At 39.8% G+C, this 23,088-nt stretch overlaps 1 protein-coding gene across 5 annotated transcripts in view; it reads left to right on the forward strand.

Annotated features, from left to right (window-relative positions):
* The window catches only part of ANO1 (anoctamin 1), a 137,682-nt gene extending 114,871 nt beyond the window's left edge, over positions 1 to 22,811 (forward strand). For all 5 annotated transcript variants that reach the window (XM_019477055.2, XM_059722736.1, XM_006270507.4 and 2 more), the window contains 11 exons: positions 753 to 827; positions 5,044 to 5,245; positions 6,729 to 6,840; positions 7,396 to 7,453; positions 7,557 to 7,657; positions 8,178 to 8,323; positions 10,014 to 10,166; positions 14,670 to 14,722; positions 16,693 to 16,877; positions 17,946 to 18,051; positions 19,943 to 22,811. In XM_019477055.2, the coding sequence (XP_019332600.1) occupies positions 753 to 827; positions 5,044 to 5,245; positions 6,729 to 6,840; positions 7,396 to 7,453; positions 7,557 to 7,657; positions 8,178 to 8,323; positions 10,014 to 10,166; positions 14,670 to 14,722; positions 16,693 to 16,877; positions 17,946 to 18,051; positions 19,943 to 20,203 (1,452 nt within the window). In that variant the 3' untranslated portion in view covers positions 20,204 to 22,811. The remainder of the gene's footprint in view (positions 1 to 752; positions 828 to 5,043; positions 5,246 to 6,728; positions 6,841 to 7,395; positions 7,454 to 7,556; positions 7,658 to 8,177; positions 8,324 to 10,013; positions 10,167 to 14,669; positions 14,723 to 16,692; positions 16,878 to 17,945; positions 18,052 to 19,942) is intronic.
* Positions 22,812 to 23,088: the final 277 nt, after the last annotated feature.

The following is a 23,088-nucleotide window of genomic DNA, read 5'->3' on the forward strand; positions in this document are numbered from 1 at the left end:
ATTGATGCCAATAGGAATATTCATGTGTATAAAATGATCCTGAAGCTGCTTGCTCATGTAAGTAATCCACGTTTTAGTGAGACTACTTATATGAATAAGTATTACTTGTGAAGTAAGGCTTGCAGAAACAATTCTAATGGTGCCTGCCTTCTTGCAAATATATCAGCATACAAAGTTTTTTAATCTTTTCTGAGAAAGGATAATAAAATATTTATTACACTAGAAAAATAATGTGAAAAGTTTATCCATGTGTTTCTTTAAAATAAGTCTTTAATAAAAATTATTTATCTTTATAATACCCATAATGCAAGCACTAGTGTAAAGCTAAATGTAATGTAAATAGTTTACATGTATAAAACTAACTCACGGGTAGGCAGCCCCTGGCACACGTGTCAGAGCATGGCACTCAAGGGCATTTTGCTTGACACGCACTTAGAGTGGATGGTGGGGAAGGGGGCTAGGGCTACACTGCCACACCAAGGATCAGGCCCCTTGTGGCTCCCCCTTTGTCCGTTCCTGGTACGCAAACATCTTATGAGTCAAGGTTGCAGGTGTTTTTGGCACTCTGCCCAAAAATGTTGCAGACCCCCCTGCTGTAACTTTAAACACTGTTTCTTTGCACCTTTTAACTTGTTGTGTCTGTATGATTTGTTTCTTGTGCATTGATGTTTTTTGTTAGAAGCCCAGCAGGAGAGAGGTTTTTTTAGATGCTCTGTATCTTTAATAAACTACAGGGTTTTTTCATATTTTAGACTGATAAAGAGAAACTGACATGGAAAGATCGTTTTCCAGCATATTTTACCAACTTCGTTGGCATTATCTTCATGGTAAGTATTATATGGTAGATACTTAAGATTCACATTATTGAGTCATCTGAAGCAGAATTAAAACAAACACCAGTGAAATAATTACAGTCACTTTAAAAGATATATTTTACAACAGACTTCTTTTTTTCTAGAAAAGGAAAACTGTTTATTCACTTTAAGTTTTCAGTCACATTGTAATATTTGAATGAATACTTCGGCTTTATTTTTCAATAAGCATGTAAAACCAGAGAGACAAATGCGGGGTGGTTAATGATAATGAAGTATGGAATCTGAAATTACCATATTCTAGATGAAAGCAGAACTCAAATGTGCTTAAATTGCTCAAATCTGGGGAACCAGATAATCATTATCCCAGAACACAGAAAAAACTGATACATAATCCTAAATCTAGTAGTAAGTATTGTTAAAGAATCTTTCAAATGAGGGTAGTACCATATGGCTGCAAATATAGTGCCCACATTTATGAAAGGAAAAAAATGGTGATTGATGCTCTCTCTAGTCCTTAAGTCAATTGCATGCTAGGCTCTAATAATTATTGTTCCTTCAAAACTTGTTCCAAAGACATAGAAGTGAATAAAAAATGTTAGGCCCATATTGCATTTCATCCCAAAGGTAGAACAGGCCAATCTAACTAGACATCTTTAAAAAGAGAATTTATGTTTTTAGATGAAGGAAATGTGCTGTGTAGGATCAAACACTAGAAATATCATGATCCTATACCTTTCCTAAGTCATAAACCTGAAGAATTTCTTAAGCCTCTTTTGATCTTAAAATATTCTTCCAGTTCTTAATATATTCATCCATTTAAACAGCATAAAAGTATTTTTCCCAGGTCTTTAGGAAGTTAGATATATGTTTTTGTATTGCAATTGGTACTCTTTAGAAATTCCAACTAATATGTAGTTTAACTGCAGGAGCCCTAGATTTAGTTTATCCTTCACATTTTCACAAGGCTGAATGTCTGAGAAAGATATTAGGAAGTCACAGAGAAAGGCCAGGTTAATCCCTGTAACATTCTTCTCCATTTCTATAAGACAGTTTCATTTCTACCTTTTTCTTTATAGTTAGGCAGTTACCACATATTCCTTAATGGTTTATGTTTAAAAGATAAGGCATTTTCATCTAGATTTCTTTTCATACAGATTTTAGTTCTATAATAGGGGTAACCAAGTAATGACACGCCAGCCAGATCTGAATGGCAGTAGCTTTACCGTATTTCTTGAATATGAGATGATCCTGACTATAAGATGACCCTCCCCCTCTGCAATAATTAGATTCTATATATGGAAAAATTATCTTTAAAAAAAATAAAATGTCCAGGTATAGAATCTAATTATTAGAAGTTTACCTTGAGTTTGTCCCCCTCCCACTGCTACAATAGAGAAAATAAATCCCCCTCCCACTGCTGCAGTAGAGAAAACAAATTCCACATGCAGGTACTCCCCTCTTCCTTACTGTCAGACCCTGCTCTCCCTGAGCACACAGAAGTGAGGGGCAAATTTGAAAATACTGACCTTGAAATAAATGTATGGGTACCCATAGACTTAATTCATTCAGAATTGATGCATTTTACATTTTTTGAAACTACTACAAGTGTTAGTACAGGTATTCCATAGGCACATCTACATATGTGGCTTACTGCTCAGTAGACTAATTTACTGCTCAGTAAAACATCACATCTACAAGTGCACAGCAATTAGGCCAGTTTAAACTAACTTAGTGTGTTGTCGAATAGTCCTGTCAGACACAAGTAGTTTCTGACGGCTCAGTAAATTAATGCACTTACATATGTAGACAGTGATGGGGCTGGCTGGGGCATGAGGCTGCTTCAGTGCTGGGCTAGCCAGTGGGCAGCCCCACACTGAAGCACCCTTATGCCATAGCCAGCCACTCCATAACCTGTGGAGCCCCATCAGAACAACTCTAGGCTAACATGCTGTGGAATAGCTGGCTAGGGGCTTTTCCCCATGCTGAAGCACATTTGTGCCCCAGCCAGCCTATCCACAGCACATGGAGCCTGGTCAGAACAGCCCTGGGCTGGCAGGCTGACTCCCTACCCGCTGGGTCCCCTGCTAATTGCTCTGGAGTTTTTTGCTCTTGGTCACATGTTCAAAGGTTCACCTGGGAGCGATAAGTTCCAGAGTTTATTTGTGTGCATTAATTGCACATGTAAATGCACCCCATAAACACACTTTTAAGCAGTACTTTTATACCTACTTATTATATATAGTACAAACTGTGCATCATATTAGTCCAAAGTCAGAAGGCTTATGATTTACCATATAGCTCATTGGGCTGGACCCCAACAGTCAACAGTGTTTTAGCCATGGTAACCCCACAGCTCAGCATTGCTCAGTATGTGTACCCACAAAAGGACCCATGTGTGAGTCAGTGCCCACACTCATGACTGGAACTGAGTGTTCTTGTCACAAATCCTGAGATCCTCCTAAAGTCTATATGCAGATAAGGCGCAAGGCAACCTGGTCTGGCTCCACCTCATAGAGGGTGAGACCACACTAATCATATGTTGAGACCTTATTTGATGATGTTTGCTAGACATTTAAGGCTGGTGAAGAAATAGGAATCTTTGAAAACAGGAAATAAAGGCACAGCTCAGATGTGGAGTGAAGAGGAAGTAAAAATGCCATATAGTGGCTCACCATGACTTGAAAAAGAGTTGGTGGTGAGGGGGGCTGAGTGCAGTGGGCACTACCATGTGTCTTCTTCCAATGGGCTGCACTAATCTATTCTTATTTTAGGTTCCCATCAGCATCTTGGGTTTTTTTGGCTATGATCAAATTTAACATTTTTAGCACCAAAGGGAGGGTGTCATGGTTGGCTCTGGCCCTTCTAGTGCTGACCTCATACTGCAGTGCCTCCAGGACCAGTGCCAGTTTCCTGTGGGGGGAAACACTCACCTGTTTTGGGGGTTTCTTTTAAGGACCAAAAAAAAAGGAAGTTCCCATCAGCATGTTTGCCCAATATGGGCCAGGTATTTTATAATCATGTTTGGTGTTAGCTTCATTTAATCAATTTCATGGTTGTTTTTTGTTACTGAACATAAGCTATTTTTGGCATCAGTTTAAAGCCAGTGTATTTAATGAGGTTTCCTTGTATGTGAATGTAAAATGAGAAGCTTCTTCCCCCTCACCCCCCCCCCCCATGGTGGCTGGGGGGAAAAACTTAATCTTGTATTCAGGTACATACAGTAATTGCTGCAGCTCCTGAAGCCATAGCAATTAACACTGCCCTTGCTTGTCCTGCTGCCTAGTGGGGAACCCTGCAGTCAGATCTAGAGTGCAGAGCTGCATTATCTCAAGAGGGTACAAATCTCGAGAGGGTACAAAGAACGACCACATGTATGGTCAAGGACATGGAGAGTAAGCCCTATGAGGAAAGACTCTGGGAACTGGGCCTGTTCAGCCTGAGTAAGAGAAGGCTGAGAGACAACTTGATAGCTGCATGCAAGTACATCAGGGGTGAGCACCAAGAACCAGGGGAGCAAATCTTCAGGGAGGCACCTCATGGGAGGATGAGGACTAATGGGCATAAACTAACAGAGGGTAAATTCAGGCTAGACATAACAAAAAACTTTCTCTGTAGTTTCTCATCAGGACCTAAAACACACTCCCAGCTGAGGTGGCCCAGTCACCCTCCTGGGAGGTATTCAAGATGAGGCTGCATAGGCACCTTGTCGAACTTGTCCAAGTCCAATAACTTCCTGCCCACAACAGGGGACCGGACTTGATGATCCTACAGGTCTCTTCTGGTCCAATGGTTCTACGATTCTATCTGGCATGCAGGGCTGCTGATAAAGCTGGAAATGTGGTGATGGGAAGAGTGGCAGCTGTCATGGTTCTAGGAGCCACAGTAAATTGTTGCTGTGAAATTCCAACTTAGCAGGCCAAATAATACAGCTCCATGCTCCAGATCCAACCCACAGACAAGCCCTGTGCTCTGGATCCAGCCTGCAGACTAGTGCCATATCACTCATTCAGCTGATGGGACTAGATGACCTGAGCATTCCTGTTTTGTAGCATTAGCTCCACAAAATCATATTGCTTTTATGATTAAACTAGTGAGAAGGAAGGTTTTGTTCCATTTATATTGACTACAGTGCCCTGGGATCTGGCCCAGAGAGCCCATGAGGGACATTTCATATAAATGAATTAGAGTTGGATATTTTATAAATGGTAATGCCATCACTTAATTTCAGATTGGACTGACATTTGCTATCGTATTTGGAGTCATTATATATAGAATCTCCACTGCAGCAGCCTTAGCCATTAGCTCAACTCCTTCTGGCCGGTCTAACGTTAGAGTAACTGTGACTGCAACTGCAGTAATTATTAATTTGGTGGTGATCATCATCCTGGATGAAGTATATGGCTGCATAGCAAGATGGCTAACTCAGATTGGTAAGTAGAAATCTTTAAGTCATTTTTGTTAGAGCAGTTTTTATATAGGTATAAAAACTACCTATTTACCTGGTATTGTTGTTCAACTTCAGACAGGTGAGTAAAAGGAGAACATGCAAAATAGTTTTTCTTTAATCACAGATGACAAAGCAGTTCAGGATAAAATAATCTCCACTTTTCAATTATTTGGGCAGTAGCATAACTGAGTGGGGAGAGACTGGGGCAGCAGTCCCCACAACCACCTTTGGGAGTAAGGAAGTGCAAAAATAGCCGCCACCACCACAGGTATGAAGGATCAGAACACAGTAGAAAAAAAATTGTATGGTATTTTCAGGGAAGATTAGGTTCGGAAGACAAGAAATCTTGTCAGATGCAATCTTGTACCAGGTCCAGACTAATTTCATGGACAGAAATGTTTTGGATATTGTCATTGCAAACAAGGTTCCTGAAAATCCCAGGCACAGAATTATCAAACTGGGCCTTTTGACTCGATACAATTTTAAAGTAGAGTCCTCAAATCATTTTTATCCTTTTCAAATTTCCTTAATGAATTCCTTTCACTGATTTTCTTGAATGAGTGTGTAGTTCTGGCCTCAAAAACATGGAAGCTATTCCCATTGACATCATTTAAAGGCAATCCTCAACTACAGGCACTCCTCAGACTTACAACAATTGGTTCCTGAAAACCACGTCTTAAGTCAAAACATAACTCAGAACCAATTTTTCCATAGGAAACAATGCTATAAATGGGGGATTGGTTCCTGAACCAAGGCCCGATATCCTATTTTCACCAAAAATAACCCAGAATTTTGTACTCAATCAATTATAGATGAGTAATATAGCTACATTAATGTATTTATATTGTAAATAGCAATCATATTGATTTGAAAGGACTTCTTTGAGGAGACTTTGATGGACTTTTTGAAGGGCTCTTGGTTGGACTTTTTGAAGGGTTCTTGACTGGAGTCTTCTCTGGAGTCTTGGCTGCAGGTTTTTCTGGAGTCTTGTCTGCTTTCTTAAAGAAAGTGTCCAAGGAAGTTTGAACAGATGTTCTCCAGGGAGATGAGTGATGCAGCAAACTTGTTCGCTGGCGTGGCTTGGCATCAGATCAAGCGTTGTAGAGTTGAAACTGATGTCAGAAAGTTGAAACAGGGTGTCAATTTATAAACGTTGTAAGTGTGAAACATTGTAACTCAAAACACTGTAAATCGAGGGCTGCCTGTATTGTACTCTTTTACATTAAAAAGAAATCTTGTAAATATTAATGAGATCAGAAATAAGATCTCTGTGGCTTTTTTTTCATTGGCTTCAGCTGAACCAGGTTTATGAGCCTTTGTGTCAACATATTTCCTTAAAGGATAGTGAATTGCATGACAACACATTTTCTAAAAGTTCAAAAATAATTAGCACTTTATGAATACTTTAGAATACTTCATGACGTGGAAGGTAGCTTACCATTTTACATGTGTCTTATTTGCTCCAGAGGTCCCAAAAACTGACAAAAATTTTGAAGAGCGACTGATCTTCAAAGCCTTCCTTCTGAAATTTGTCAATGCTTACACTCCCATTTTCTATGTCGCTTTCTTCAAGGGCCGGTGAGTTATTTAGAAAGTTATTTAAAAATCTCAACAGTTTATTTGAGCTTATTTGCAGCAGTCCAGATTATGGTTGTTTCTGAGTCCACAGCTACCAGTGGAGTTCTACAGACATCCAAAGCTAGTTTATGAACCATAGAATTTATCTATGCCTTTCTTCTAACCTTGTTCCATCTAATTGACTTCTTCCTCACTCTTGTACATGACAGTTGGCCTCAGGTTAGCTAAAGTTTGTTTCTACTTTGGAAGATGTGCCTTAACAGCAGTTTGGTATGTATTTGCAATATTTAGGATGTATAAAGAAGACTCAGTAAAAAATCTTTACCGCCTCAACAAAGTCAGCATTTAAATTTAAAATGAAAAGAAAAAGTTTCTCCAAACATAACTAAGTAAAATTTTCTTATGCATTTTTGTGTGTCATGATAGATTATTAACAATTCCATATATTTGTAATTCCTGTTCAAAAGTTTAGCAATTTCATGTAAAAGACTGCATGCCAAGTGTATCAAGGGGGTAAATAAATAAATTCTTACTAGTGTTTCCAAACTGTCCTAGATTTGTTGGACGTCCTGGAGACTATGTCTACATTTTTCATTCTTTTCGAATGGAAGAGGTAATTGCATGTTGCATGCTGACAGCTAATCAAAAATGACCAGCAAATTCTCAAGCAGGGGGTTTAGCAAAAGTGCTGACTCATTTTCCTTTCTCTGTTTTAGTGTGCCCCTGGCGGTTGCTTAATGGAGTTATGTATTCAGCTAAGCATTATTATGTTGGGCAAACAGCTCATTCAGAACAATCTGTTTGAGATTGGCATCCCGTAAGTAAGACAGTGGTTTTACATTCATTTTGAACCATATGTAAAAGATATATCAAGTCTTCTTGATGCAAATATCTGGTTTATTTCAGTTTGTAGCTTGCATGCAAGAAAATTTTATAGCAAGACCATTCCTGTTCTTGTGTAAATACACTGCATCTTTTATCCTCTATAGCACTTTCAGAGTCCTCATAACAACCAATCCTTTTTTTTTTTTTTTTAACACCCACAGTTCTCTGAAAAGTATTAAAGGATCTATTCGTTTTCTACTATTTATTGCCGAGTACGTGGATTTGGCTATAGCTGATCGCCATTGTTTCTGTGTTTGCTATTAGCTTGAAGTTTGTATTTACAATTAGCTTTTAAACACTTTTTTTACAAAGCTATGAAAACTAATGATGTAAAGTTTTTTGTGTCCATTAGCATAAAGTTAGCTGTAACTCCTAAGCCATCCAAATTATAGGCCTCTTAAATGGAAAACAACAAAAAAACCCCACTCAAGTGATCATTTTGTTTCCCCCAGAAAAATGAAGAAATTTATAAGATATGTGAAATCAAAACGTCAGAGTTCTTTAGATCATGAGGAGCACATGAAAAAAAAACAGCGCTATGAAGTGGACCACAACTTGGAGCCTTTTGCTGGACTTACTCCAGAATACATGGAAATGAGTGAGTGAGGTGTAAAGTAATTAAATCTAAACTGCAGTGGGTATAATTAAAAAGGATGGTGAACCATGTTCTTTGATAGGGACATAAGTCATGTTAACCCATTTCATAAAAATGTCCTCCAGAGCAGTAGATTTGATTGAGGCATTGTTGGCTATTATAAGGAGCTAAAATGATTTTCCACATATAACATAGTACCTGTACATATGCACACAACTGCCTCACAGCAATCAGCCTGAGAAGCTAAGAAACTTCTCCAAATCAGCTACAGCAGAAGAGAGCTGGATTGTATTTCTTATACCAGGAGTGTCAAACTCATCCCAAACCATGAACCCTGGGCCAGATTCAGACTGCAGGGTTCTTCCTGGGCTCAATTTGCGAGGCCAGTGACTGCAATAGCAGCAGCAGCAGCATTGGAGACCTGGGGGATAAAGCAATGATGATGGCAGGAGTCTGGGGGTCGGGCAGTGTTGGGAAGGGCAGAGGAGTGAGCCAAATGGCCTCACGGCAAACAGGGCTTTGTCAGCCAGTGGTCACTTGTCCCCTTACTGCCAGCAGCTATGCCCAACAGCCTGGGACCCTTGAATACTGCTACATGCCACTCCCCGGCCTAGCCACACTCTCAACTTCAGGTAGCCCACTGGTAGCCTGGTAAACTAGATGGAATGGCTGTGTAGGTTGGATCCAGCCCACAGAACATATGTATTACACCTCTGTCCTATACCATATGTTTGTGGTAACAGCTGATGGCCCTGGTATCTATCTCAATATGTGATCTTAGAGTATATCAAGCAAAGTATTTCAAGCAGTGATAGAAAAGCACTGATGTTCTTATTCAAGGGCACTGGCAAAACCATCTGAAATATTATGTACTATTTTGAAAGAAGAATGCAAAATGGAATACGTGCAAAAAAAAGGCTATGAAGATAATTGTGGGAATGGAGAGTCTTTTTTATGAAGGAGACTAAAGAACTCATCTTCTTTAGGGTAGTAGAATGAAGGCTGAGATGAGACATGGCTGGTTTCTATAAATGCCTAAGGTGGGTAAATACTGAGGAGAAAGAAGAGCTATTTCATCAAACCAACTGAGGAGATTAAAGTTCTGGAACAGTTTTCCAAGAGAAGACGGAAGAGCAAAAAACAGTTTCAAGATAGAACTTGATCAGTCTGTGTAATAGAAAGTATGACCTGGTTGCAGGAGATTGCAGGGATCTGGACTCTGAATCCAAGGGGTCCTTTGCAGTCCTTTGTTCTTTGGACCACTCCACATGTCATGGATCAAATGAAGTATTGTGCACCCCAAGCTGGATCTCAACATGACTGACTTCTGGTTCTGCCATGCCTCCTATTCACAGGGGAGCAGGCTTGGAGCTGGCTCTGCCCATTCTTCATCACCAGAGAATCACACCATGTCAGAAAAATCCTCAGGCTTTCAAGCAACTTTCTGACTACCTTGCCCAGCCCAGGAAGCAGAAATTGTCAGAGCAGGGAATAATTCATTTTTATTCACAGGTGAATTATCAATTAATCAACTCCCATATAGAAATGTGTTTGTGATCTGTGAGGAACAGCTCAACCTCCTTGTTGTTTGGGAACGTGGAACTCTTTGGGGAATGGCCCTATTATACTGTAACACACCAAAGCACAGTTCATAAATACAAGTCACTACCAATGACATTGTCTCTCTTTTCAGTTATCCAGTTTGGGTTTGTAACCTTGTTTGTTGCATCCTTCCCACTGGCCCCTTTGTTTGCATTGTTGAACAACATTATTGAAATACGGCTAGATGCAAAGAAATTTGTCACAGAACTTAGGAGACCAGTTGCAGTTCGAGCAAAAGATATAGGTAAGTGCATTACCAAATAGCTTAATTGTGAGATACTTTAACTCCTCATTTATTTTTCTCTTAATTGATGACATTATTTTATGTTGAACTGGCTTCATTATCAGGAAGGCTTTTATAGAATAGTAGAAAATATTTTAATATAACCCAGCTGTGAATTATCATTTATTTTTAAGATAAGAGGTTTCAGATGGAAACAAATATTTTAGTATAAAAGCATTACTTTACAAATCAAGAATGATCAATGCAATGGTAAGATACCCAGTATGACATTCCATATCAATAATTTCTGATAATGCAAGTTTCTTGTGGAAGCAAAAGTTCTACATTAAATATAGTTCCTCAAACTGTGGGCCAGAGAGTAACACAAGGCAAGAAAAGGGGGAGTGAGTGGCTGCTGAAACATTCTCTGAATGTAGCTTTAGCCAGTTCCTTCCTAGCCAGCATGAATACTGGGACACTTAAAATTAGAAACAGCAGTGCTCCACTGGCTGGAACCATTCCCTGTCATTGACCAGTAGCCCCATACTGGTTCTCTTGCCAGAAAAACCTCTGGCATTGCAGAAGAGCTAGGAGCTGGCTTTGCTTTTAAGAATGAATGTATTCATGAAGCTGCTTTCCCTGGCTGCCAGTTAATTAGAATATCAGAAACATATAAGTAAAAAGCTCATAAATGGAGGTGTTCAGATTATGGTGGCAGTGATTGTGAGCAAAGAAATCTACTGTTAATTATTATCCAGCGTGTTGTCCAGTATTGGGGCATGGCAGGCAGGTGATTTCTGCATGTTCCCCATTGTGCTTAGGTATTAAGGGACAATTGTCATACTTTCTCTTTTTCTTTCTGCCATTACCTCATGTCTTTTTAGTTTGTTTTTTGTGAGTCCCTGGCCCAATTTTACTGGGATACTTTAGGAGAAGTCCGGATGCAGTCGACCACCAAGTATCAGACTGGAATCATCAGACTAGATGTCCTAGCCAACAGAGGTCATGCTCAGTTACTGGCAATGATCAAGGGCTTGATTTGGCTCTCTTTTTTATGAAATTCATAACAAATTTCCTGTTGGATTAGGGTCAAAATCCCAGGCCTAGTCAATTTGAATTATGCTGTGCGTTCTGAGTAGTATAGAAGCAGTGGTCACCAGAAGCATATAATTCCAGTGCTCCAGAGTGTGCACAGCTTCTCAGTAGTTTTCTGGCATGATAAATTTGCTGATTTTTCACCTATAAAGCCCTAAATGCCTGCCCCTACATACCTAAGGGACTGTGTTTTCCCTTATGCCTCACTGTGATCCCCAACGTCACCCAAGAGCAGCCTCCTGCAAGTACCATTAATGCACCAAGTTTGTTTGGTGAGGACACATGGGAGGTCATTCTTGGTAGTCACCCCTCAGCTTTGAAACTCCCCACCACCATTTTCTCAGCGCTGATATGCATTTCGTCATTAATACAAATGCACGCAACGCAGCACCAGGCTCTTTTAAAAGTGCCTGGCGCTACGTCGCATGCTTGTGTGCAATGTGCCCAAAGGGTTTTTCGCAGACCACGTGCAGCACGCAGAGCTGATTTTGCAGGTATCTTATGGTGATCCCACCCCTCAGCACTGATTATCAGAGAGGCCTGAAGGGAAGGAAGGACAAGGGGGCAGCTGCCATCTTGATGGCTGGATGCCCTTCATGCAGCCCCATCCCTTGGCGCTGATTGGCGGAGAGGCCCCAGGGGGGAGGAGGGATGAGGGGGCAGCTGCCATCTTGTCTGTTGCCCTTCGTGCCACTCCACCAGTCGGCATCTTTCCCTCCTAGCAGTGAGGACTGTTGGCTTCTGCTGGGGAGCCAGCATTTTACTTTAATTAAGTTTGTTGTTGTTGTTGTTGATTTTGTGAATAATGCCAAATTTTGCAGTTTCCGTGAAATCCACAAAACCACAGATTCAGTAGTTCCCTATCTATAGGCTATTTTAATACTCCAATGGCTTTTATAAGTTTTGTTTCTCTTCTTTTGTTTTCTTGTTCCCTTGTTTTTTGTTATTTTACTCTTTTCAGTAAGCTGCCTTTATTGGGAAGGACAGCACATAAATAAATAAATAAGATTGAAAGCAAATTTAAAAATAATTTACTTGGCAAGCAAAGGACTCTCTCAGCCTGGGGAAACCCTTGAGAGAGATAGGCTTATATAAAATTTCTGTGTTGTTCTGTGTATCTCTAACTGCTGAGATGGCTCCTCGGGGTCAGATGTAACCAGATATATGTAACAGCAACCAGCCTGAGAATCTGAGGTTGCAAAGCCAGTTTTGTACATGTTAAGCCCTTAACCAAGCACAGCGCAAGCAGCCTGGGATTTGGCCTTTAGACTGATGGAGAATAAGGCCACTTGTGTCTGAGTTGCTTGCAGTTCTGTGAGAAACATGCATTTGCTTAGTCATAATATGATGCAAGTCACTGCTGAGCTATACTATTACTAACGAAGGCTGAATTCAGAACAAGTGCTGGGAAAGCTAGAGTTGACCTTGCACTTGTTAGGTCTCAGTAAGATTTATCCAAGTCACAGAGAGCCACATCCTCTTTATTAGGTGCCTAAATGGGATCCTATTCCACCCTGCATAAGTCTCCGAAAAAACATTAAGAGGTTTATTTTTGTAACTCACCATCATTGTACCAGTAAGATTAAGTCGCAAAAAACAGTGAGCAGGAGGAAGACATATACAGTTTTTTATTAACTGTGTCTTAGAATCTCAAACAGGGTGGAATGGGCCCATACAAATCCCTTTACATGCCTAATAGGTGGACTAGATGGATCAGGCTCACAGTATTTAGTCCCAAGACAATTGTATATGCAGTAAGTTCACTATGAGCCAGTATATACACCCCCTATAGAATGCCAAAGATGAGTTTAATGAAAAGCCAAAGGAGCTCATATACCAATTCATATCGCAATCATATCACTTATCAACACAGAATGTATACAGGACCTTTAGTTGCTTGTGCTAGAGAATTTTTTTAACCTGTCATTAGTAACAGTTCGGGCAGCTAGGATCTGGAACCAACTTCCAAGGGAAGTGGTGCTGGTTCCTACCCTGGGGGTCTTTAAGAAGAGGCTTGACGCCTACCTGGCTGGGGTCATTTGAGCCCAGTTTTCCTCCTGCCCAGGCAGGGGGTCAGACTTGAAGATCTACAAGGTCCCTTCTGATCCTACATCTATGATTCTATGAACAGTTAGGCTGTAGTCTGTACCAGTCACAGGGCTGAACACTGGTAAAATGGATGATCACATATACTAAACCGGTGTGTGCTTTAGACACTGCAAAAATCCCTTTGCTAAGTTAGGAAACAGGATGTAGAAAGCAGCCATGAGACAGGTGAAAAAAGATCATCCAGTCTCCCAGCAAACTAGTTAGGGGCAGCTATGGAATTAACATACAATCAGTATTATCTTTTTGCATGCCAGACTCCATGCTTCAAAACCATTGGGAGTTTCTGGATATAGTAGGCCACACAGAAGGAGAAAACAGGACAAAAGAAAAAAAAAAAAGGAACAGAGGGTGCATCTACACATGCAATTAACACAATGCAATAAACACTGGAGCTGGCTGAGCCAGAGTACATTGCTCCCAGGCACAGCATCTACCCATGCACCTGGGGTAGCAGCAATTTGAGCTAGGGCAGAGCAGTTCTGGGCTAGCAGGGGGCACAGGGGGTCAGTCCCAGGCTCCAGTTGGTGGCACCAGGCAGCACAGAGGCTGGCAGGAGCCAGGGGTCTTTCCCCTGGTTGGCTGGGATGACCAGAAGTAATTTGCACCCGACAGTCATCTAGACAGGCGTTTGAGCCCACTTAATGACTCTGCCATAAGTGACTCTGTCCCCAATGATACTATCTTATGGCAGAGTTATTTAGTTTGCTGCACCCTAATACTGGCACACATGTAGAGTGTATCGCTTTACTGCAGAGCTAATTAGTTAACTGCAGTAAAGAGCACTGTAGATGCACTCAGACTGGATCCTTTGGAGCTTGGATACTAAGGCCCCTGAAGAAGTAAGAATGCTTTGTGGGCAGCTCTGGCTTTTGGCAGATGCAATAAGGTTTGGTCACTTGATCAATTCTATAAAGGGATTTCTGTGGGAATTCCAGTTCCTCTTGGTGAGTTTTCTCCTTCCCATAGAGAATGATTTGGATCAAATAGATAAGATGTTATCAACTTTCCTTTATGTGCCCAGTCCCACTGCTTTCCATCTTACTATACCCTCACTTCACCTTTCCCCCACAGGAGCTGTTGGCTCAGAACTTTTTTAAATGAGGCACATGTCCAATATGGATGTTGGAATCAAACTTTAGGCTCTTTTTGCCCCTAACTGTTTGAAATAAGGCTTATTACAAACTGAACTTTTGAAAAAAATGCAAATGCAAGCATAGTTTTCTAGAATCATGAGACTGGTGAGAGATGCTACATTTTCAATTACCAGTGCTTTCTTTAACAGCCTGAAAATGTTTAATACCATGTTTGTCTTTCCCTCAGGAATCTGGTATAATATCCTCAGAGGTATAGGAAAGCTTGCTGTAATAATAAATGTAAGTAGTTCCATGCAAAAAATAGTGGCTAATTCCCCATTCTGTTACACTGGTTTTATTCTAACTTAAACCTAATGAAGTCAGTGGAGTTACCTAATTTACCAACTATCACAGGGAGAAGAGAATTAAGTCCACCATTTGGTTTGGTTTTGTTACAGTGTATCACATATTGCTTATACATTATAAAAAAAATACAGAATTAAACAAAGGTATAACAGCCAGTAGTAATGCCAAGGATAACAATAAAGAATAAGTTTGACTGCATACTTCTGCCATTCAGACAAATAAAAAAATACTGCTGATCTTAAATTTCTTTCTTCCTGATTTCTTGACATTTTGAAACTCACTCTCTTTGACCACTTTTTTTTAATTCTTGTTATAAAATCAAGTTTTCCCTGTAAGCTTTTTTGGGCCAGATCCTCAAATCATGTAAATCAGTTTAGCTCCATAGAATTCAATTATTGCTAGCTAAGATTGTGGCTCTCAATTTGATTCTGTTTTCATGATGTGAGTTGTTATTTGTCAGGGGTCAGCAACCTACAGCCTATGGCTCTGATCTGGCCTGCAGAGCCATTACATCCAGCTCATGGACTTGGGGCTTTGGGGATGTGCAGAAGCAGGAGATTTTACCCATTCTGTGCTGCACTGCATTGCAGCCTAGTGCTTCATCCATGTCACAATGCAGCTGGGTGGTACAGAGAAGTGGTGTCTGGGAGAAGAGGTGGCAGCTATATCATAGCCCCAGCTGGCCTTTGACCTGAGCTGAGTGATTCTGGCCCACCACTGGAAAATGTTGCCCACCCGTGGTCTATGATTTGAAGATTCAATACTGCACTACAGAAACCAATGGGAGGGCAAACTCAGGCCCCATAGAAGACACGCAAGGCTAATTTCAGTGTTTTAAGACCGGCATGCTTTGGGTCATTTTGATTCTTCTGAAGATTCTTATACTGAAATCAAAAGAAAAGATTATTTCTCACTTTTGTTCTTAGCCTCCTATATTGTGTGAAATTAGCTTGTCTCACCATGTAGTCCTCAGAGACCCAGGACAATGTAGGCAGACAGTAGTATCTAAGTTACTGACAAGGCAAACAGTGGATCTAAGGTCAATAAGGGGAGACAACGCTGAACATGTGGATGGGTATACCCCTGGAGCTTCTGTTTTTTTTCAGTCCTGAAGTTGTCGTTCCCCCTTAACATAAATTAAAACCTCTGGTTACTGATAGTTGTTATAATTTTTTTCTAATTATATATTGAAAAAAATCAAGACTGGGGAAAAAATAGCAAAAGCTAAAATTGCACTCAGGTTACTTAACATCTCCATTGTGATACAAAGAGTTTATGTTCTCCCTTTGTTTCAGTCAGATACTACTGATATGCTGGGCCAGTTGAAAGTATTCTGGGGGAGCCCTTGGCAGTGTTAGGGAATTTAAAAAAAAAATTTTTTTTTGGAACCTATTATAGTTGCAAGCCCTCAAACTCAATCTGTGACTTTCTTCCTTTACCTGTCCTATACATGCAAAGGTTAGGGTTGAGATCAGGAAAGGGGCTGAAGTTCAGTAAAGTAAGTGAAGGGTTCCAGAGTCGTACATGCATTTTTGAGAGAAATTGAGAACCAGTGTGGAAAGTGTTTTTCTGTTAAATATGGATGGCAGGGACAGCTGTGAAAATAGTGGGCGATATATTGGTTGCCAAAGTAGTTCAAGTTCTTAGATGCCAGCCACCATGAAACTACTCCTATGCAACAGTATAATGCTTAGGAGCTGGATGAGTAAACATTTTGTAGATGCATTGATATAGTTCTCATATCTTGAGAGGACCCTGGGTTGCAGACAGTCTCACCACTGTATTAGCCCCTGCATAACATTCCTTAGACTCATGAGAATTACTTGGGGAAGATGCGCTTGGGTCTATTGTCAGCATAGCATGACCTCTGAATACTGTGCTCATTCTTTACTCTTATGGCTTAGGCATTTGTGATCTCATTCACATCTGACTTCATTCCACGCCTCGTGTACCTGTATATGTACAGTGAAAATGGCACCATGCATGGCTTCGTGAACCATACGCTATCTTCTTTTAATGTCAGCGATTTTCAAGAAGGAACAGCTCCAAATGATCCTTTGGAGCTTGGCTACAAGGTCCAGATATGCAGGTACTTTCTTGAATGATCACCATTTAAAATGATTTTCCCTGTTGAATAGTAATATGGTTGTGTCGTCTGTACAGACTAGCTGTAGCAGATTGAAATAGTGGTTTTTTTGTAATATCCTGTTCGTAGCTCTGTCTTGTTTATACCATATAGAGTAGAATCTCAGAGCTGCCAAATATTTGTTGTATATGCATTGCTTAGCTTGAGAAACAGAGGTTACAACAAAAACAAGTACTTGTCAGAGCACTTGCAAAGATTTTTCTTTCTGACTGTGCATATTTTGTGTTAGAGGAGGGGCAACAAAATCTCCATATTGCATAGGAACCCTCTCTCCACTCTTAGGATCAAGTATGTTTGGTAGTTAGAGTTTCCAACAACATTTCTAGGTAATTGATTCTAGTTTTTAACCTCCCTCATACCTACAAAGTTTTTCCTAATAGCCAACCTAAATTTCTCGTTACAATTTAAGAATGTTACTCCTTCTGTCCCCTTTAGTGACAGACTAGCCTTTTGTGATAATCTTTATAACCACCCTTCAGAGCTGACAGCTGTATTTGAAAGCTGTTATCAAGTCTCTTCTCAGTCTTCTCATTTTCAGAATAAGTAATTCGAGTTCTTCCAAAACGTGCTTATAATGAAATTTATTTTCATATCTACCCAGTGAAATCTGAATCTAGTCCTCTGTTCTTTCTAAATATGCACAGATTAGAGTTATGCTCTACCACATGGCTTTGACATCAGTTTTTTGTTCCTAGAAATTAACCTGAGCACAAATAGTTCCCAAACTTGGAGGATGTTGAGACTGTGATCTAAAGTGTGTGGTGTACCCTATCTTTAGTCTAACTTGATGCTGTTTGTAGTGGTGACAAAGCATAATTATCTGAGATCAACAAAATATTTCAAAATTATCACAGGTGTGACTTCTTTACCTGGGTTTACATAAAGCAATACTGTACAAAATAATTGTTTTTAGGGAATGTGAAGGAGTGTTTAAGGCATATTTAGTGCTAAATTCTAATTGTGTTAACATTTTAAAGCAGTGTGCTTGATTTAACATGTCCTGTTTTACAGATACAAAGATTACCGAGAACCCCCATGGTCTGAAAACAAATATGACATTTCAAAGGATTTTTGGGCTGTGCTAGCAGCAAGATTAGCATTTGTGATAGTTTTCCAGGTATTGTTTGATCTAAAACTTTCTAGACCATAGAAGGAAAAGAGACATCACATGCATGAGTATAACATTTGTACATAAATGATATAGGTTTCAATAGGATATTACCAGTCAAACTACTTCTAGAGGACTCTGATCCTCACAGACTTGTCATGTATCATGCAGAAACTCAGAGCTCTTAGTTCTGCTTGTAAAATAATTTTGCAGCTGTCTGAACCACCTTTTGGGATAGGTAGAGACTAGACTTTAGTGCAGAAGTGAGTCACAAGATGAATAGACTAGTTAGTACCCTTTTAACTATCTGAAAAGGATTAAGTGAGACTGAAGTAGAACACAGACTAATAGACTGGTCCTCTGCACAAGGATGATTTTAATTAAAGCCAAAAACAGCTAACCAAAAATGGATTTTTGATCCAGGAAATTAAGATTTCAGAAATAGGATTTCCACTAAGGCTTTCAGGATTTCAGAAATAGGATTTCTACTAAGATGGAACAAAATCAAAATGTTGTGATAATTTCCTGTAGAAAAATTCTGACAAAATAAATTTATTCCTTTGACAGGATTGGGCCCCTGGGGCAGCTGTGATGCTCCCTGTTGTTCATGCAACTCCTGCCTTGCTCTGGCTCCTAGGGTACCCCCCTTTTCTCTCACCTGTATTGGAATAATTTGATTATGAAAAGGGAGGCTGCCCCAGGGTCCCAGAGGAAGCCCTTGTCAATTATTGGTCCCTCCTGAACCCAGCAGATCCCCATCCTTCCCCTCAGGTGCTAGATGGGGCCCTCTTGGTCCATACATGCTCTACTGCACCAGTTGGCTTAAGGGCTATTCATGGTTTCTGGGAATTGGCTCCTGCCTCTCCCCTCTGTCTCCAGGCCCCTGGCCCTAGTTTTTACCCCTCTCAGGCTCTGGCTCTAGCCTTTCTGGCTTCAGGCCACCTCTGTTGTCTTTCCTGGCTCAGACTTTAATCTTCATGGTTTCCTCCTGTCAGCATCTTAAGCCCTGACTGCTGGCAGGGCTCAAAACACTCACATGTCCTCAGGCACCCCTTTGGCTCCTAGTCAACCTGTTTAGCCACATCCGGTCTGCCAGTGTAAACTTGAACAAACAAAAAAATTACAAGCAGCCACTTAATTAAACCTCCCGCTCACTCGGGGTTAACCAACTATTTGTTCAGCCATCCTCCCACAGAGCTCTCACCTCCATTTCCAGGGCATTTCATGTCTGCCTGGGTCTTGCGCATACAGCTCCTCCCTGCGAAGAGCTCTCCTCTCTGCAGAGTGCCAGCCTTTCTCTTGCCTTTCCCCAGGTGCTGGCTTTTAAGATTTGCAGTGTGGCCCCTGTTGGATCAAGTGACTCTCTAACCCTGGCACAGCTGTTCCTTTGTAATTCTAATGAACAGCTATGGCTGCTGCAATAGCAGGGCTCTTGCCACTCAAGCGGGCTCTGTCCTATCGACCTATGGTTGGGTAGCTAGCTCAGTAATAGGCACTTGTAAACAATGGGTCCCAGGTTGCCTATTCCCCTGCAACCAGCCCATGATGGGCAGTTTTTCCCCAACCTGGGGATCACGCTGCTGCTGTTTCTCCCTTGAAGTAATGGGAGCCCTTGGCTCCCTGTCACAATTCCCACAAAACATTTCAAGTTCGTCGGCAGTAAGGGAAGTGAAGGAAAAAGGCCTGTTATTCCCTTGATGTAAGGTGATGGTATGGCTAAGTAGCTGATACATAGAACTGCCCACATTCAACTCAATACCAGGCTTATAGGACAAAGAAAGGCCACGTTGAAATAGTATTCTTTCTGCTTTGTTCCAAAGAAACTACAACAAAATTCCTACCAAAAAATTCTTCATTTCAATTAAATTTGCTCACATTTTTCTCAAAATCTGTTTTTCAGAACTTGGTCATGTTCATGAGTGACTTTGTTGACTGGATTATCCCAGACATTCCCAAGGACATTAGTCAGCAGATTCATAAAGAGAAAGTTCTCATGGTAGAGGTTTTTATGAAAGAAGAGCAGGGGAAAGTACAAATGCTGGAAACCTGGAAAGACAAGGAGAAGAAAAAAGTTGAAAACTGGAACAATCACAGCCCCAGGCTCTCAAGAAGTCACAGTGGGAGTTTGTCCTCTTGCCATTCTTATCATGTGGATGTATAGAAGAAGACGCAGCAGCAGTTTGCTATGTTGGGGCATTCCATAGATAAACAAGCCATCACTTAACGGCGAGACTTGATTTATGGACAACCTGGTGCATGTTTAAGTATGTGCAGCCATTTTGCTCCCATCTTTGTGAGAAATTCTTACAAATATGGAGGACCACATTCTATTTCTGATAGGATTTGTTTGCACAATCAGTAATGCAGGGAATTTTTATATTTCATATTGATGTTGGTGTGCATTAGTAAAATGCAAGTATTTAGTATGTACTAGTAGAAATGTTCCCTGAGAATTTAAATAATGAAAGGTACATTTCAAGTAATGATGATAATAGCTTAAAATCTTTTTGGCACCCAAAGCCTAAACAATTTGGGAGGTTGCTTTATAAAGGATATGCAGAAATCAATTTTACAGTGTGTTCTAGTTTCCTTCAGCAGGAGGAGATAAACCATATCAACCTAACAAGACACATTCATTTTCAAAGATGCAGCTCAGCTCCCTGTCAGATAAAATCTGGATTTAAACCTGCAGATCCTAGACAAACAAAACTCCCATTGAGATTAGTAGACTATATGACTGAAGCAAGTTCAGGTTTAAAAAAAAAGATGGGTGGGGATTTTCATCTTGAACAGGTATGGGGGAGTTGTTTTCTTTTTTTGATCCTGACAGAATGTGTTATATCCTAGCGATCTCCATTGGGGCACAACTACATTTAGAAAAATGAGAAAGTGAAATCAGACTAGATGCATTCACTGTCATCCCAATTCTGTGCATCTGTGAAAGCTATTAGTTTTCTAGAAAAGTTCTTCTGATGGGTGAAATTTATGTGCATGCAACTACATCAGTGCCCAAAGTGTATCATGTACTTGTACACGATGCATTTGGGACACCAAGCCAGTGACAGCTCAGCAGCAGCACAATTTCATAGAACTTTTCAGCAGGTTGAGCACTGTAGGGTATTCTAAAGGGGCCCTGACTTAGTGAGGACATGTAGAGTCACAGTCATTTATACTGCCCCATCTAGCATCTAATATGGGGATATAACTCTCCCTACCAGCTTGGCCACATCCCCTCCTCAGTCAAAGCCACTGGGTTCTTCTCTACAGCAGTCTCCCCTCTGCTATGGTGGAGCGGAGGATGTTGCACTGACTTTATTTAGCTATAGTTTTTCCTTTCTGCTAGTAAGGGCATCTACACCAGAAAAGGCAAGACTAGGCCTTAAATAAATATGACCTGTTGTCTTCAATGGAAGTTTTGCCTTAACTGGGACTACAGGACCAGATTTTCAGTTATAGGACTTTTCATTTTGTCTTAAAATATATTTTCTTACATATAAGGCATTTCTTTAAAGTAACAGTCTAGAATTGTTACCTGTGAAACATGTATAGACCCTATCAGTGCAACTTTTTTCATGTTAGTCACTTTGAGTTTAAAGGGTCAAGTGATAAACTCAATTTTTCCCCAAAATAATGGTGCAATTAACCACATGTTTTTATCACTTTGTCTTATCCATGGGGCACACATTGCAAATATCAAACTAAAGAATAAAATAAAAACAGAAGTTTGTTTTAACTCTAACTACTGTATGGTTTGTTACAAAACCAAACGTCAAAAAGCCTGTTATATTTCAACAACCAAAAAAAATTTTCTCTTTTTCTTTTCTTTCTTCTTTGCCAAATTAATTTATAGATTTTAAATAGAACTTTAAAAATGCCACACCTAGTTTTGTAATATTTATTGGTTTTAATATAAAGTATGTAATGAACTTGGTAATTTTTTCTATAGTTTGTCCAAAAAAGGTACCAGACGAGGAATTATGTGGAAGGAAGTGATTAAATTAACCAAGTATTGTGAAAATTAATTTAAAATATTGATCCAACCAAAGATTGTTATTAATAAAGGGCTTATATTTTGTTAATAGCTGTTTCTCTTGTATTTTGACTGCAGGAATGTCAATATTTTTTATTCTAATTAGATATCTTGTATTAAACAAGGCCAAATTCCAGTTGATGTACTCACACAAAGTAAGCACTATAGCTTGTAGAAAGTACTTCCACAAGCAGACCCACTGACTGCAATACAACTACTAGTGTGAATATAAGTGGTGGAATTTTGTCCTTTATAAAAGACAGATTTTTCCCCTTTCATTCATTGATAACTTCACTTATTGATAACCTAAAAATTTGAGAAGAAAATCAACTATTATGAAGAAAAATGTTAGGGAACTTTCTCTATAGAAATTTCAAATGTAAATATTAATCTAAAAATGTTCTTGGCTTAATACTGACATTCCTGTAAATAGTAAGACTGTATGCTTAGGTGCATAGTTGTCATAAGTTTTCACTATTTGCTGAAATCATAAAATAGTAAGTAATGCTTATACTTTCTTTTGTACAGTAAATTCTTTCAAATGAGATTTTTGTATATAAATACTGTATTAGTACTTAGATAATTATATAGAAACCCTTTAGTGGAAACCATTTTTTTAAAGAAAAGTAAATGCGTATAATTCCACTTTTTTTTTGTTTGTTTTTTTTCCTTTTATTTTCTTTTTCTTTCTTTCTTTTTTGGAACATTTATTTACAATAAATTTAAATATGCAAGAGTTTTTCTCCTGTGGACAGGTTCCATTCCCCATCTACATCATGGCCTGGCATATCTGAGTACTGTTGGATTTAGGAAATATGGAAAATTGCACTATTGTTAGGTTCATTACTCTCTACATTGCTACTTATCCACATAGTCAGCAGTATCAAGGGCTGAGAGGATTTTTCTGCTCTTGTGCATTCAGTTGGTACGGACATAATCTGAAAAGGCTTGTGTAGAAGGTAGTATGCTTTTCTGCCACTGACTATATAGTCAGATTATCGGGTGCTCAGCACCTG

The sequence above is a fragment of the Alligator mississippiensis genome, chromosome 2 (assembly GCF_030867095.1).
Source record: "Alligator mississippiensis isolate rAllMis1 chromosome 2, rAllMis1, whole genome shotgun sequence".
Classification (NCBI taxonomy): domain Eukaryota; kingdom Metazoa; phylum Chordata; order Crocodylia; family Alligatoridae; genus Alligator; species Alligator mississippiensis.